Source organism: Cyprinodon tularosa, unplaced genomic scaffold (assembly GCF_016077235.1).
Source record: "Cyprinodon tularosa strain WSP-4 unplaced genomic scaffold, ASM1607723v1 ctg404, whole genome shotgun sequence".
NCBI lineage: Eukaryota > Metazoa > Chordata > Actinopteri > Cyprinodontiformes > Cyprinodontidae > Cyprinodon > Cyprinodon tularosa.
In genome coordinates this window covers 868,870-882,800 of record NW_024039124.1, presented here as the reverse complement: position 1 = coordinate 882,800, position 13,931 = coordinate 868,870, and the positions used below count along the sequence as shown (strand labels likewise).

The 13,931-nt window shown below is 36.2% G+C and overlaps 2 protein-coding genes across 4 annotated transcripts; both read left to right on the top strand.

Annotated features, from left to right (window-relative positions):
* Positions 1-769: 769 nt before the first annotated feature.
* Positions 770-5,775, top strand: LOC119791914 (procathepsin L-like). The gene is made up of 8 exons (XM_038298294.1): positions 770-886; positions 2,105-2,239; positions 2,754-2,876; positions 3,245-3,397; positions 4,151-4,375; positions 4,473-4,638; positions 4,717-4,834; positions 5,592-5,775. Exons 2-8 carry the CDS (start codon positions 2,117-2,119, stop codon positions 5,689-5,691), a joined length of 1,008 nt encoding a protein of 335 aa, XP_038154222.1. The 5' UTR covers positions 770-886; positions 2,105-2,116; the 3' UTR covers positions 5,692-5,775.
* Positions 5,776-6,886: 1,111 nt separating this feature from the next.
* LOC119791915 (procathepsin L-like) lies at positions 6,887-13,772 on the top strand. Of its 3 annotated transcripts, XM_038298298.1 has the most exons (8): positions 6,887-6,951; positions 7,748-7,885; positions 8,517-8,639; positions 9,779-9,931; positions 11,973-12,197; positions 12,369-12,534; positions 13,054-13,171; positions 13,510-13,772. In XM_038298298.1, exons 2-8 carry the CDS (start codon positions 7,766-7,768, stop codon positions 13,607-13,609), a joined length of 1,005 nt encoding a protein of 334 aa, XP_038154226.1. In that variant the 5' UTR covers positions 6,887-6,951; positions 7,748-7,765; the 3' UTR covers positions 13,610-13,772. The 3 variants fall into 3 exon arrangements, with proteins under 3 accessions (XP_038154226.1, XP_038154225.1, XP_038154224.1); XM_038298297.1 differs by lacking the exons at positions 6,887-6,951; positions 7,748-7,885 and having other exon boundaries at positions 8,514-8,639; positions 12,369-12,504; XM_038298296.1 differs by lacking the exons at positions 6,887-6,951; positions 7,748-7,885 and having other exon boundaries at positions 8,514-8,639.
* Positions 13,773-13,931: the final 159 nt, after the last annotated feature.

Genomic DNA, 13,931 nt, shown 5'->3' with positions numbered 1-13,931 from the left:
CAAGCACCCGGGAGGCAAACCAAGCTAGAGCTGCGCGAACACAGAACACAGTCAGAACCCAGCAACTCAACCACTCCCCAGCAACCCACAGCCATCCCCTTTTCCCCACCCAGTCTCACACAGGAGGAAGAAAGCACCAGCAATGAGTAGCGTCAAAACCAGAAGTAGATTAACTATCCTAAGCCGGACACACCACCACAACCCATCACTAACAAGTCAGAGGCAGGATGACACACCAAACATGTGCTTATTTCTATTAGCCCTGCAATAACCAATAAGCGCCGAAAACCCAGACATACAGGAGTGATCAAGGTTGATCGCAGCACGCCAGCAGCAAGAAGATCAAAGAAACTAAACATAGCATTCCATGTGCTCTTTAGAAAGAGCTGTGTCACATGCGTGATTTTGTTTACATTTAATCTTGACCTTCGCAGAAGGCGAGGAGACATATCCACTTTGCTTACTGCCACTGTCAGTCAGTAACGAATGAAACAGAACTAATATGTCATAACAAATGATTATCTGTAGTGCTAAAGGCGCTATTTCATGGTTTGTGTGTCTGAAGTTGACTGAGATTATTTGAAAACATATTATATAGGGCCTTTACAAAAAAAAGTCAGTTATTGGTAAGTAAAATAAAGCTTCTGAAAAAACAGTGTCTGTAAGGCTTCATGTTGGTTGCATGGAACATTTCCTATCTTTCAGCACCTATTCAGACGGAGGGGGGTATGTTCGTGTGCTGTCCTTCCTACCTGGAATCATCTGTAAAACAACAGAAAAATCCAGTATCTCGTCACTCCTCTGGCGGGTACCTAGGAATTCATAGCGCTTATTCACCCTGACAAGACAGCAGATTCTTCTTTCCTTAATCATCTTTAGAAACAAAGTAAGTATTTATTTTTGACCAGATATTTGTTTACCTTTGAATCATCTGTAAATACATTTATTCAGCGGAAACTGAAACTGTAAAAAAGATTTACCAAAGTGGAAAACATAACACCTCTCCCAGGCTGTTGTACTTTATGCTTTTAGAAATGGAATAATCTTTTATGTATGCTTTCCATGTTTTGTTATTTTCTTAAAAACCTAACAGTTTACCACCTGGTGAAGTAGCCGCAACGACGGCTTTTTCTTCTTAGGAAAGTGAAACAGGCCCAATGGTCTTCTCAGCTGCTCTTAAACTTCTTCATTAGTATACAAAGCATCCCGTGTCTGAGTGTGACGGTGGTATGGGACTTAGCACAAGTGGTATACACAGCATAGGTGGTTATGGGATGCAGTCTACAAGATCGTGCCACAAAAGTCCAGAATTAAGCCAAGAGCATTGCCAAAGATCCCAACAATCCAGGCAACTTTTTCCACTTTCATTAGGAAAAGGCTTAAAAAAACATTACATCCAAACCAGAAATAAGAACCAGTTTCTTTCCTAGTAATGTTCTACAAATATTTGTGACTTTTCTGTTAAACTTTTTCTTCGAAGTGTTTTTTATATAGCAATCAGCTTTTACAACAGTTTACAACAGAAACAAGTTACAACATTTAACTTCCCTTTTTCAGTTAATAAAGTGTTTTTGAATGGGATATTTTCCAAAGCTTCTGTCTCAGGGAGTCTTATTTGAACAATTTTGTTATGCAGTTATGTGCGCAGTCAAAAAAGGGGAGTCTGCATTTTTTCATAATAATAAAGATTGTTGATTCATGATGCGTTCAGTACATACCTGGTCCACATGATTCACGTCTTTGTTCTGTTCTTTTTTTTAACCCTTGACGCTGATAATCTGCAGAGGTAGAAATCCCGTTAATAGACAAATTACCAAGTTTACATTTCTTTAAATTCATTTTTTAGATTCAAGCTTTTTTTTTTTTACTCTTAGCAATTTATCCGTATATTAATTTGTATTTTTAATACGTGGTAAAATGTGCTGTTGTTAAATAATGTGCCTGTTACACTGAGAAGACCTATTTCGTTTTGTTCATACATTTTTGTAAATAATTGGAAACTGCTTCGGTCATTTAAACTATAGGGATCGTTGCATTAGCTATAACAGCTGCTAAACTGGTGCCAGAAGATGTTTTAATTGTATTTATATTATCTTTCCCTAAGGAAGCTGCAACAATGCTGTCTCTGCATGTTTTGTTGCTGTGTATGGGTGCAGTCTTGTCGAGCCAGAGTCAGGACCCAATGCTGGATCAGGAGTGGGAGCTCTGGAAGAACCACCACCATAAAGTCTACAATGAGGTGATGCTCTGTTTAATTTATTGACATCTAAGAACAGGTTTAACCCAGAAAGGCTTTGTTTTCCAAAACTGGAGAGTATGGAAAATTATGGATCTTAGTATAAAAAAATGCATACCTTAATTACTTTGCTAATTAAAAATAATTTAAGAAAGCTGTTTTTCTGAAGAAAATATGTATAAACAAATAAAAAAAGAAAATATAATCATGCAATTCCGACAAACATATGTCACTTGTGTACACTTGTGTGTTATTTTATAGCCTATTACTTTCTATTATTAAAACTTTTAATTAAGAGGAGAGATTCATGGTTTAGGTCTCGTGCAGTTAAATTTCATTTCAAGGAAGAAAATAGATTCAACTACTTTCTAATCTAATGATCTTTTTTTTTTTGTAGCATATACACATTGTTTAACAAGTCCCTAACTGCATGTAGGTCTTCATGGAAACATGAGACAGAGAGTATATTGTTGATTAAAAACCACAGTTTAGAACATTTTTTTTTACTTTTATGCAGAAAGATGAAGGTTACAGGCGGATGGTGTGGGAGAAGAACCTGAAGATGATCACTCTGCACAACCTGGAGTCCTCCATGGGCAAACACACCTACACCCTGGGGATGAATCACTTTGGAGACATGGTGAGGTAACATTTTTAATATGACAATTATAACAAGATTAATCTCATAGCTCCGTTAAAACAAATCATACCATTTATACTTCTGTATGAACAAAATCAGTCAACTGGACATTCCTCAAAAAATTTGAATAAAAACTGACGTTCTGGAAATTTATTATGAAACAGGACTATGATACAAATCTGAACAACAAGGAAAAACTTTGCAACATCCGCCTCAAAACAATCATCCATTGAAAAAGTCATAAAATTAGGGATCCAAACACAAATCCTTGAGGATCTCCAGAATACAGTCTATTTGTTTGTTCATCTAAAGATAATAAGTGTGAAAGAGACCTGATAAACTGCTTTGATTAAATGTTTTGCTCACAGACTAACGAGGAGTTTAGGAAGATGATGAACGGCTACAAACCCAAAGCAGGAAACAAAGTAAATGGGTCCTTTTTCCTGAAGCCCAGCTTTATGAAAGCTCCTGCTGCTGTGGACTGGAGAAAGGAGGGCTATGTTACACCTATTAAAGACCAGGTAAAAAGATTTTTGATTTATTTCATCTGATGAATTTTGTCTAAAGTCAGTCTGGCAGAAACAAAGCCTATTTTTTTCCACATTGGTTAAAAACCTATTTAAAGCAGTCATTTTGTTTTTCATTTGTTTATCATTAAAATCCATCCTGGACCGTCACAGTGTATTGCTTTCTCCCTCCCCCTTTAACGTATATACCATCACTGAAACCAGTTCATCCTGTTCTAAAAGAGACCAAGATGAAGTAAACAAAATGTACAGGCTTGGTTAAAATGATATGAACAGGATCAAGAGATCATAAATATTAGTGGGTCTTTATTAGAGTCTGAAAGTATTCTATTTAGCAGGTCTTGAGCTTAAGGTTTTGTTAAAATAATATCGAGGAGGACAGTGGAAACTATCAAAGACAGCTGCCACAGCCAAAACTAGATCACACATTATACCTATACCAACATGTCTATACCAGTGATAAATGTTGTCTCCTTGACAAGATGCTCTACATGCTGTGAAAAAGCATGAGCTGTTTTGCAAAAGAAAAGGTTATTGATGTTTTATATCCTTCTGCCAATCATCTCCATGTCGCTTCAATAGCATCTAAAGATTTTCAGCAATGTGTCGAGTCAGAATGGCTGAATATAAATCCAGGCGTCACTTGTCAGTTTTCTGTTTGGAAAAATTTTGCAAACCCTATTATCTTTTCTTCCACTTTAAAATGATGCACTACTTTGTGTTTGTCCTTATCTTTGTTGTCTTTAGGGTAATTGTGGCTCCTGCTGGGCCTTTAGTGCCACAGGGGCAATGGAGGGCCAGCTCTACAGAAAGACTGGTAAACTAGTATCGCTGAGTGAGCAGAACCTAGTGGACTGTTCTGGAGCAGAGGGGAACTATGGCTGCGATGGTGGTTGGATGGACAGTGCCTTTCAGTACGTTATAGACAACCGGGGTCTGGACTCTGAAGCATCCTACCCATACATGGGAATTGTACGTATCTTAAGAGTTAGAGAAGTCAAAGTCTAAAGGATGCAAAACTGCCTTTGATTGAAAATTTTAACACAACTCACCTGCAATGTGCTTTTAGGACATGCCCTGCCGCTATAATCCAAGTTACAACTCCATCAACCTCACAGGATATACAGACATTCCCAGTGGGAGTGAGTCAGCTCTGATGAACGCAGTGGCCTCTGTGGGACCAATTTCTGTTGCTATTGATGCCGGTCACTTTTCTTTCCAGTTTTACCAGTCAGGTAGGTGGTAAACTAAAACTATTAAAAAGGTATTTCTTTCATTTTGTTTCCAGAATAAAATGATTGGATGTGTTTTAGGCATCTACTATGAAGAAGACTGCAGCAGCCAGAGGCTGAACCACGGTGTGCTGGTGGTCGGTTATGACACACAAGAAACTTTCTTCAGTGATCAAAACTACTGGATTGTCAAAAACAGGTAAAATAAAAGGAAAAGTAACACATTTGATAGCCTCTTTTTTTCCCCTTTATTATGGATATTATGACGCATGACTTATCAATGGGGGTTCTGACTCATCAATTTCCAAATACAAAGCTTGCTGATGATATATGAGGAAAGAGGCAAAAGCAGATGAGTTGTAGAGATGAGAGATGAAGGAGGCAATAAGTAGTAATGGTGTAATAGATGTTTCATTAAGGATAAAACATGTTCATTGAGGAAGGTAAGGATGAGGAATGAAGGGATAACGAATAATAAATAAACAATATTGTTTAAATATTGACCTAAAAGGTTAGCAGAGATGAGGGAGGAGAGTAGAAAGAATGAGGATGGTAGAGATAAGGAGGCCAAAGGTAAGGATAAGGAAAGACTTTAGGTAAGAGAGACAAAGGATTAGATTAGAATAAAAGAAGGGAAGCTACTAATGAATAATTAAGAAATGAACTAGGGATAAGGGAAATGAAAAGAAGGGATGAATGGTTGAGTGAAAGGGAGAGTACACCTTGATAACCACATTTGTTCTATTTTCCGCGTAATGTTCATGTCTACTTAATTTACAAATTCTAATATTTCTCCTGAAACAACAATTTTTGTTTTCTAAAAAGTTTTCAACAGCACATTTTTCCTGTTTTTTGTTATTTAAATGTTAAAACTGTGATGTAAAGTGATCTTCCCTGAAAGACAGATGGAGAGCAGGAACAAAAGTTTTTCATTCTGTGGATTTGTCTCGTTGCAGCTGGGGGGTAGGCTGGGGAAACAACGGCTATATCTACATGGCTAAAGACAGATACAACAACTGTGGAATCGCCACAGCAGCAAGTTACCCACGGGTTTGAAAAAGCATCTTGACATTGAAGAAGCCGCACTATTTACCCATAATTCAGCAGCTCCTTAGATTGTTCCTGGCCTCAGGGAAAAAAGAAGAATGAAAGTTATATACCTGTATAATCAAGAGTAGCTTAAAGCTTGGTTTCTAAAAGCAGTTGGGTTTATATTATTATTATTTTATCCCTGCTGTTTTTTTTTATTTCCATTGTTCGATTTGTCATTTAATAAATATAAGCATGATTTTTTTTTCAATGATTTGTTCCTATTTTTACTATAACCAATTAAAGTTTTAAATCAAAATTTAAACAGACTGATGTTTCTTATTGATTTATTGTTTTTATTAATACAGTTGTGTGCAATGGACACCATCATAAAGTAATATGATTCCAGTGGGTTTAAATAGCGCATCAGTTTCTTTTCAGTTTCTCTCTTTTAACCAGTAGAGTAAATGGTCCTATCATCGTTTTTTTAAGACCATAAAGCTTCTTAAAATGTTGTACTGCGGTCATACAAGCCTTGGCCTCACATTTTTACAAGTACAGAAATTAGATTATGGCTCTTTTTACCACCAGCAAACAATTTTTTTAACTTTATATGCGTTAAAAGACATTTAAAATATTGAACAGAATGGAAAAAACCCACAAATAATAATAAGAGATGTCGCTCAAGCTGGTAACTTTAAAAAGGACTTCTTCATGCAGTTTAACAGACAACTTCATGTGTTTTTCTTGTTTCTCGTTTAGACCTTCAAAAACCTTTATTCCTTTTCACAATCATGCCCTAAATTGCATTGGTATGTCTCATAAAGGTGTAAAGAAGGCCAAGGGGTGTGATTTGTTTCTTTTTCAAATAATTTTTTACATGACATCAAATAAAGTGACAGTATTTTCAAAAAGTACCAACATAAGGCAAAGCATGTTTGCCAGACATTCACATATGGGTCACATATCCATGACTATGTGTGTATATTGCTCTGCTCTGTTTCAGTCCTGATGTCTTAAATAGATGCAGGAAGATGCTACAAACATCCCTAAAGTCTTTCAATAAAAAAAAAAAAAAAAATCTCCTTTTTCAGCCCCTTTTATGGGAGAGGATGACATTATTTCATGATGATATCAAATCACCTGAGTCCATCCAAAAAGCTGACCCATCAGAAAGCTCCAGACCTTACAGTCTATGCAGCCACAGCCGTCATATAAGACATTTCTTTCAAAGGACAGACAGGGGATTACATCTGCTGCTTTACTTCTTCGGAAACAGACCATAAAGTGAGTTTTAAAAATTTGATGTTTTTTTTTTTTTTTTTATTGAATACTAGTTGTTAGTTATTTAACCAGAATAATATGTTTGGGTTTTTTGTTTACTAGTATCGGGAAAAAAAAAAATTCTATTCAATTTATACATTCACAGAACTAAGCAAAGCTTTAAATTGGGTCTATAACAGATCTATTTTTTTTTTATTGAGTGCCTAAGATAACCAAACTTCTTAACGTAAGTGAGAAAAATTTAATCAAGTTCAGTTCTTCTCATACAGCAAGTGGAATAGCACACCTTTATAAATAAATCTTATTATTCATTTAATTTGGAGTTTGTTGTTTAGACATTTGTGAGTAAAAACAGAAGACTTTCATTTATTTCAGTTCTGTACAAAGGCAGCGTTTAACATTGCTTACAAATGCTGAAAAACTTTGTGCGCTCTGGGTGTTCTGCAGTCACAATTTCTTTGTTCAGTCAATCAGCAATAATGTTCTTTTGATATCATACCTGTATAAAACTCCTACAAAGGATCAAGGGTTTATTTTAACCGTCTGTCTAACTTATGTTTCAGTTCCGTCAAAATACATATAGAAATGATCGCCTTGTTTTCTTGCTTTCTTGCTACCTGGCAGGACTACACCAGATATAGAAACTATGGCAGCCCTCATGGTTGAGAAACAGAACATAAAGGATTGCATTCATACCTTTCTGTACTCAATCTGAGGCTATCATATGCGAGCTCCTTGCCTGCACGTATCTAAATATTTTGAAATGTAAGCCCTGACATGTTGCCTGCTCTTGTTTTAGGAATAGGAATCTACAGCAATGCAGGCTGTAGTTGTGGTGATGTGTATGAGTGCAGTCCTCCCAGTCAGCAGTTGGAACCCACAGCTGGATGAGCACTGGGAGCTGTGGAAGAGCATTTACAATAAAACCTATGATCAGGTGTAGTTCTTCGCTTTTGTAACTTCTTTCTAAAGCAGTGAATGCACTGTAAAACAACTCAAATACAACCTGCTTTTTATGTTAAATGGTAAAATCCACCTGACTAAAGCAAAAGTAGTTATTAACAGATTAAATATTTATATCTGTTCTTTGCTTTTTGTTTGACTTTTTTATCCTTATCAAAATGTCTTTGAACAAACAAAGAAATAAAATAAATTATATATATATATATATATATATATATATATACATATATATACATATATATATATATATATATATCTTATTATCTGTAAATTATTATCTGCTTATGAAGTTATTTTAGTTTGGCTTAAAACTTTTAAAAGCTGCATTCTGTATTTACTCAGTTTACCCTGATGTTTGAACAGATGTAATCATCACAAAAAGAAGTCAAAAAAAGATTTTTACTTTTGAAAGTAAATTTTTGGCTACAATTAGTGGTTAGGCTTACAGCTATGTTTAAAGTTACATTAATACTTAAACAAAAACAAATTTCATTGTATATGTGTTGAATAGTTGCAAAAAAACAACTAAAAAAGAATCCTCTTAATGTATGTATTTTAGTAAAAAGCTTACTAATAACGTTCAGAATGTTTACATTTTTGATCAGAAGGATGAGATCTTTAGGCGAATGGTGTGGGAGAAGAACTTGAAGAAGATTCAGTTCCACAACCTGGAGCACTCCATGGGGAAACACAGCCACCGCCAGGGCATGAACCAATTTGGAGACATGGTGAGAAAAGAAGAATCAACATTTAGAGATGATCATTTACTTAAAACTGCATACGCCAAAAAAAACATGAGACACATACATGACAGTGGTATAGGTGAAATATTTTGAACTGGTTATGGGGGACAGTTTAAAGGGGGTCATGGTAATGTGGTTCACAGGTGACATAGCCTGACCTGGCTTTGGATGCATACTTTGACGATGGTGTTGTTTTGCATGCGTATAGGTGGCACTCTGAAGGGTGTTATATACGATGGAGCTTAGTGACGATCAGAAGTGGTATGATTAAGGATAGGTTACACAGTTTGTCGGAGGTATAGTTGGAAGTTCACCAAAATATGTCATCCAGATAACTGGCAGTTCACCGACAAGAGAACAGCACCATGTGACAGGTTTTAGAGCCGGATTCCAAACCACAACTTTACAGTTGAGAAAGGAACACTGCATCAAACACATAAAGTTAGTTCTTTCAAATCCTGTCAAGTAAAAGTTGGGTCTGTTGACCTACGCCTACTGTTGACACTACCCTCTGGACCACAGGTGTCAAAGTGGTTCCAGAAAGGGCCGTGTGGCTGCTGGTTTTCTTTCCACCCAAGCAGTTGCACACCAGACTCAATTCATCTCATCAAGGTGAGTCTAGTCTTAACCTGATGACTTGATGGGATGAATGGAGTCTGGTGTGCTACTGCTTGGGTGGAAAGAAAACCAGCAGCCACACGGCCCTTTCTGGAACCACTTTGACACCCCTGCTCTAGACTTTCCGGGAAATGCCCTCTAATACCACTGCTCTATATGTGAAACTCTCTCTTTGGGCCCAAATGTTAGTTCTACATGTAAACAGAACATAATTTACCCACCAGATGACCATCTTGGTATGTACCATGTTATGTACTGATATAACATATCCAGCAGGCTGTAGCATGTGGCCATCAGCTCGTTAAATAGATTTATATCGTAATGTGTTAAACATAAAGTAAAGAAATTATGTCTTTTTGTACATTTCTAAAATTATGGTGGATACCTTTAGAAATAACTAAAAGTTAAAAAGATAATGGAAGAAGAGGCCACAAAGCAAGATGTTGGAAACACAACAAAAGGGGCTGAAAATAACCTTTTTTCTTCTGTGAACCTTCTTTCTTCAGACCAATGAAGAGTTTGTTCAGGTCATGAATAGCTACCAACCCCAAACTGAGGGAAAGCTTAAGAAGTCTCTATTTGTGAAGCCCAACTTCCTGGAAGTCCCTAATGCTGTGGACTGGAGGGAAAAAGGCTACGTCACTCATGTCAAAAATCAGGTAATCAGAGAGAGACTTTCTCTCAGCGAGTGTTGTTTCTGGCATGATTTCACATACCGCCAAAATGCATGGAGAGAGACATGACATGGAGGGAGGCATTCAAGCTTGTGACCTTATTACTGTCATAATGAAGACAGTACCCTGAAATGCACTGGTGTGGTTCCTCCATATTTTACAGTTACAGAAGTCTCCATCTTAATAAAAAAACTGAAATTTTTATCAATAGTTGCAATTTTCATGTGACTCCAGATTTATTTTGAAGCTACAAGTACAGACATACAGCCTCTATGCTGTGAATGCAAAGCTACATAAATGCAGTGATGTCAAAGGTTCATACATTTGTTACTTAAGTAGAAGTATAGATACTACATTTTAAAAACACTCTGTTAAAAGTTGAAGTATAAACTCGACCTCTTTACTCAAGTAAAAGTGAAAAAGTATGTGCTCCAAAAACTACTTAAAGTATAAAAGTATAAAGTAACCATTGAAAGCTAAATTTTTCGACCATTTCGAAAAATTCTTTGAGATAGGGCCAAGGATGAGGGAGGTCTGGTTGGTCTCCGTCACCATCTGCCGATACGCTTTCGCCTGTGTCCGACGTTTCAGACATTCAACATCTTTTTATGAATCCAACATTGTAGCATGGCATAGACAATTCCTGTTTGCAGTTTGAAGAACATCTGCTTGCTTCTGATGATTTCCTTTAGCTAACCAATGAGTGTTTGCATTATATGACTCATCCAATTCCACTAGTTTTCACTAGATGTGGATGCCGCCAATGATCTGCATTGGATGGCGCACATGACGTGAAATAAATATTTATAAAAGTTAAACCAAAGCCAAGAGTAATGACTAACATTTGTTTTAAAAATGTAAAGAATAGAAAATACAGATACTTGTGTGAAAATTTAATGAGTAGAAGTCAGAAGTAGGAAGAAAATAAGTAATGGAGTAAAGTATAGATACCAAAAAAGTGTACTTAAGTACAGTAACAAAGTATTTGTACTTTGTTACTTGAGACCTCTGCAGAAATAAGATAGAAAGTTCATAGGACTGAACTTGTTATAAGGTCCAGCACACAGACGTATACAAAGAGTAGACAACTCCATATGAATGGAAACTCAGGAAGGCCACTCACTCAAGAAGAGTCATTTTTATGGGATGCTCAATGAAGTATCAAAACTTTTAATCAATCATAACTGGCCGAACAATAAACTTTTCAAACTTTTTGTGCTGCAATCCTTCTAAATACACCAATCATAGCTATGTGTATAAAGACGCTCAGTGCTTTTAAATATCCTTAATGGAACACTAAGAAAATTCTTACATGATTTATATGTTTTAGGCAAAGCACACAGCCTACTACACATGTATGCATGTATGCATGCATGTACTATTCAAATAACCAACTATTTGTATAACAAACTAACAAAAGCTAATAAATGTTTTAAATGAGCTGAGACTCATTGAACAACACTCTTTTTTTAAAGATAGTGTTAATTGCAGGTTGAAAACCTGCACCAAATATTATATATAACATAACATTAGCTGGCAATTTGCTAGTGTACATAAATAAAGTGATATACTAATAAGAACATACATACTATGGTGTGTTTATATGTTCTCTAAAAAGATATCTAATAAACCTTTATGTGAATAGCCCATTGGTTTTAACAAAAACATGCACAATGCTGTAGCATCTTCCACTGTTTTGATTTAGCCAAGTAGTTACAGGGACAGCTCCAAGATGGCAGCCATATTTCATGTATTGCAGAAGCCAAAGCAGAGTCTACTCTTTATTATGTCTATAGAAACAGATCTGCAGCTATTGGGGACATTTAAAAACAGGATGTTTTTTTACCTTACTTTAGATTAGAAAAGCAGCCGTAAAAAGAGATTTGTTAGAGCATTTTGTCTGCTTCACCTTCATAAAAGCTGTTATGTTATGTTGTTTCACCTCATGTTATCAGATTGCATTAATCTCAGCTAACTGTCTCTGTATGTCTCTTTTGCCTTAAAAAGCTCCTCTTCTCCCCTTCAGGGTCACTGTGGCTCCTGTTGGGCTTTTGGTGCCATTGGGTCTCTGGAGGGCCAACAGTTCAGGAAAACAGGTCGACTTGTGTCACTGAGTGAGCAGAACCTGATGGACTGCTCCAGACCCCAAGGCAACAGGGGCTGTGATGGTGGTTGGATGGACATGGCTTTCCAGTATGTTAAGTCCAATGGGGGTCTAGACTCAGAGGAATCCTACCCGTATGTTGGTAAAGTACGTGTCTTTTCAGCTGAAAAAAAACTAGAGGAATATCCTGCGAATGTTCACACAAATGCAGAGTCAAATAGAATTGGAAATTATTCATTTGTATGTATTTCTATGTCAGTTTAACATATTTTTTTAACAGTACCATCTGGATCTCCTTTGTTTTTCATGGGTTTTAAGGACCAGATCTGCCAGTATGACCCCAGGTACAACTCTGTCAACGTCACAGGGATTATTGATATTTCCAGAGGCAGTGAACGATCCCTGATGGAGGCCGTGGCTGCTGTTGGGCCAGTTTCTGTTACCATTGATGCTAGTCAGTCTTCTTTTCAGTTTTACCAATCAGGTTAGTCTTTAAATAAAATGTCATCTGCCTCATAAGTGATTCATTCTGTCTCCGTCTTTTGTTACTCTGAAATGTTTCAGATCGTCAAAAAAATTTTTTTACAAGTACATTGAAAATCAGTTCCCTAATGATAAATTGCTTTGATTATGGTATAGTCCCTCAACATGACAGTGGGCTGTCTCACTCTAGGCCACAAAGACCATCAAGTATTTGCAATAACAGCCACTGAGTCTTTAAAACAATGTCTTAGTCTTCTTTTCAAAATGAAAGGCATATCAAATACAGTTTTTGCCTACTTCGTCTTGTCAGGTGGGTTATGTTAAAAGGGTTTCTTAATAGGTACAAGTCAATCAGTACTCAGACATGCAAAAAAATAAATAAACCTGTGATTGAGAATGTATAATATAGATATATAAGAAATTAACATAATTTTCAGCTCAGCCTGAGTCTTTTCAGTGGCAGCACAATTAGAACTGCATTAAAACCTTTGAATATCCCATATTATTGTTTGTGTTTTAGGCGTCTACTATGAAAAGCTTTGCAGCACCTCCAAGCATAACCATGGTGTGGTGGTTGTTGGTTATGGTTTCCAAAAAACCCGTGATTCTGTTGAAAACTACTGGATTGTCAAAAACAGGTAAGATCTTAGATGTCATTGATTTTGCTGGATTTTTATGATATTATCATTTTCTAATGTTCAGTTGTTATTTTATTTAAGAGTTCAGAATTTAATATCAGCTACCTAATGTAATTACCTCAATGTTGTTATTTAATAGTAGTTTTTTAAGTATTTTTACAATCTTTTTATTGTTTTACTTTTATGAATTTATTTATTTTTATTTTTCAAATCAATACAGTTTAAAGTCCAGAAATATTTCAAGTTTAGTTTAAACATATTTAAATAGAACCAACTTATACTGTTTATTTTCTTCTTTTTTTAAGTCAGATCTGATCTAGATTTTGTTTTTTTGACAGCTGGGGCTCAGGGTGGGGAAACAATGGCTACATCTACATGGCTAAAGACAGAAAGAACAACTGTGGCATTGCATCCCATGCCAGCTATCCTCTGGTCTGAGATGTTTTACTCCAATATCATGCAGTGGAGAAATGGAAATCAGCTTTATCCTGACTTCTGCGTTAATATGAGCATTTCCAAAGTTTTATGACCAGTGAAAATAGGCTTTTATGCAAATACTGTATAGATAAGCATAGTCATGGGGCTTAAAACATCTTAAACTATTCTTCTTACAATAAAATGTGGCAGCAGCTCAGTAATCACAGCTTGTAAATTAGAAGGCTGTTTGGTTTGATTTCTCTACAGCTACAGGCTTCAGTAAGACATTGGATGTATTTTAGGTAAAACGGTGAGAGCCTGAGTTTGAGTTATGCGCTTCTAT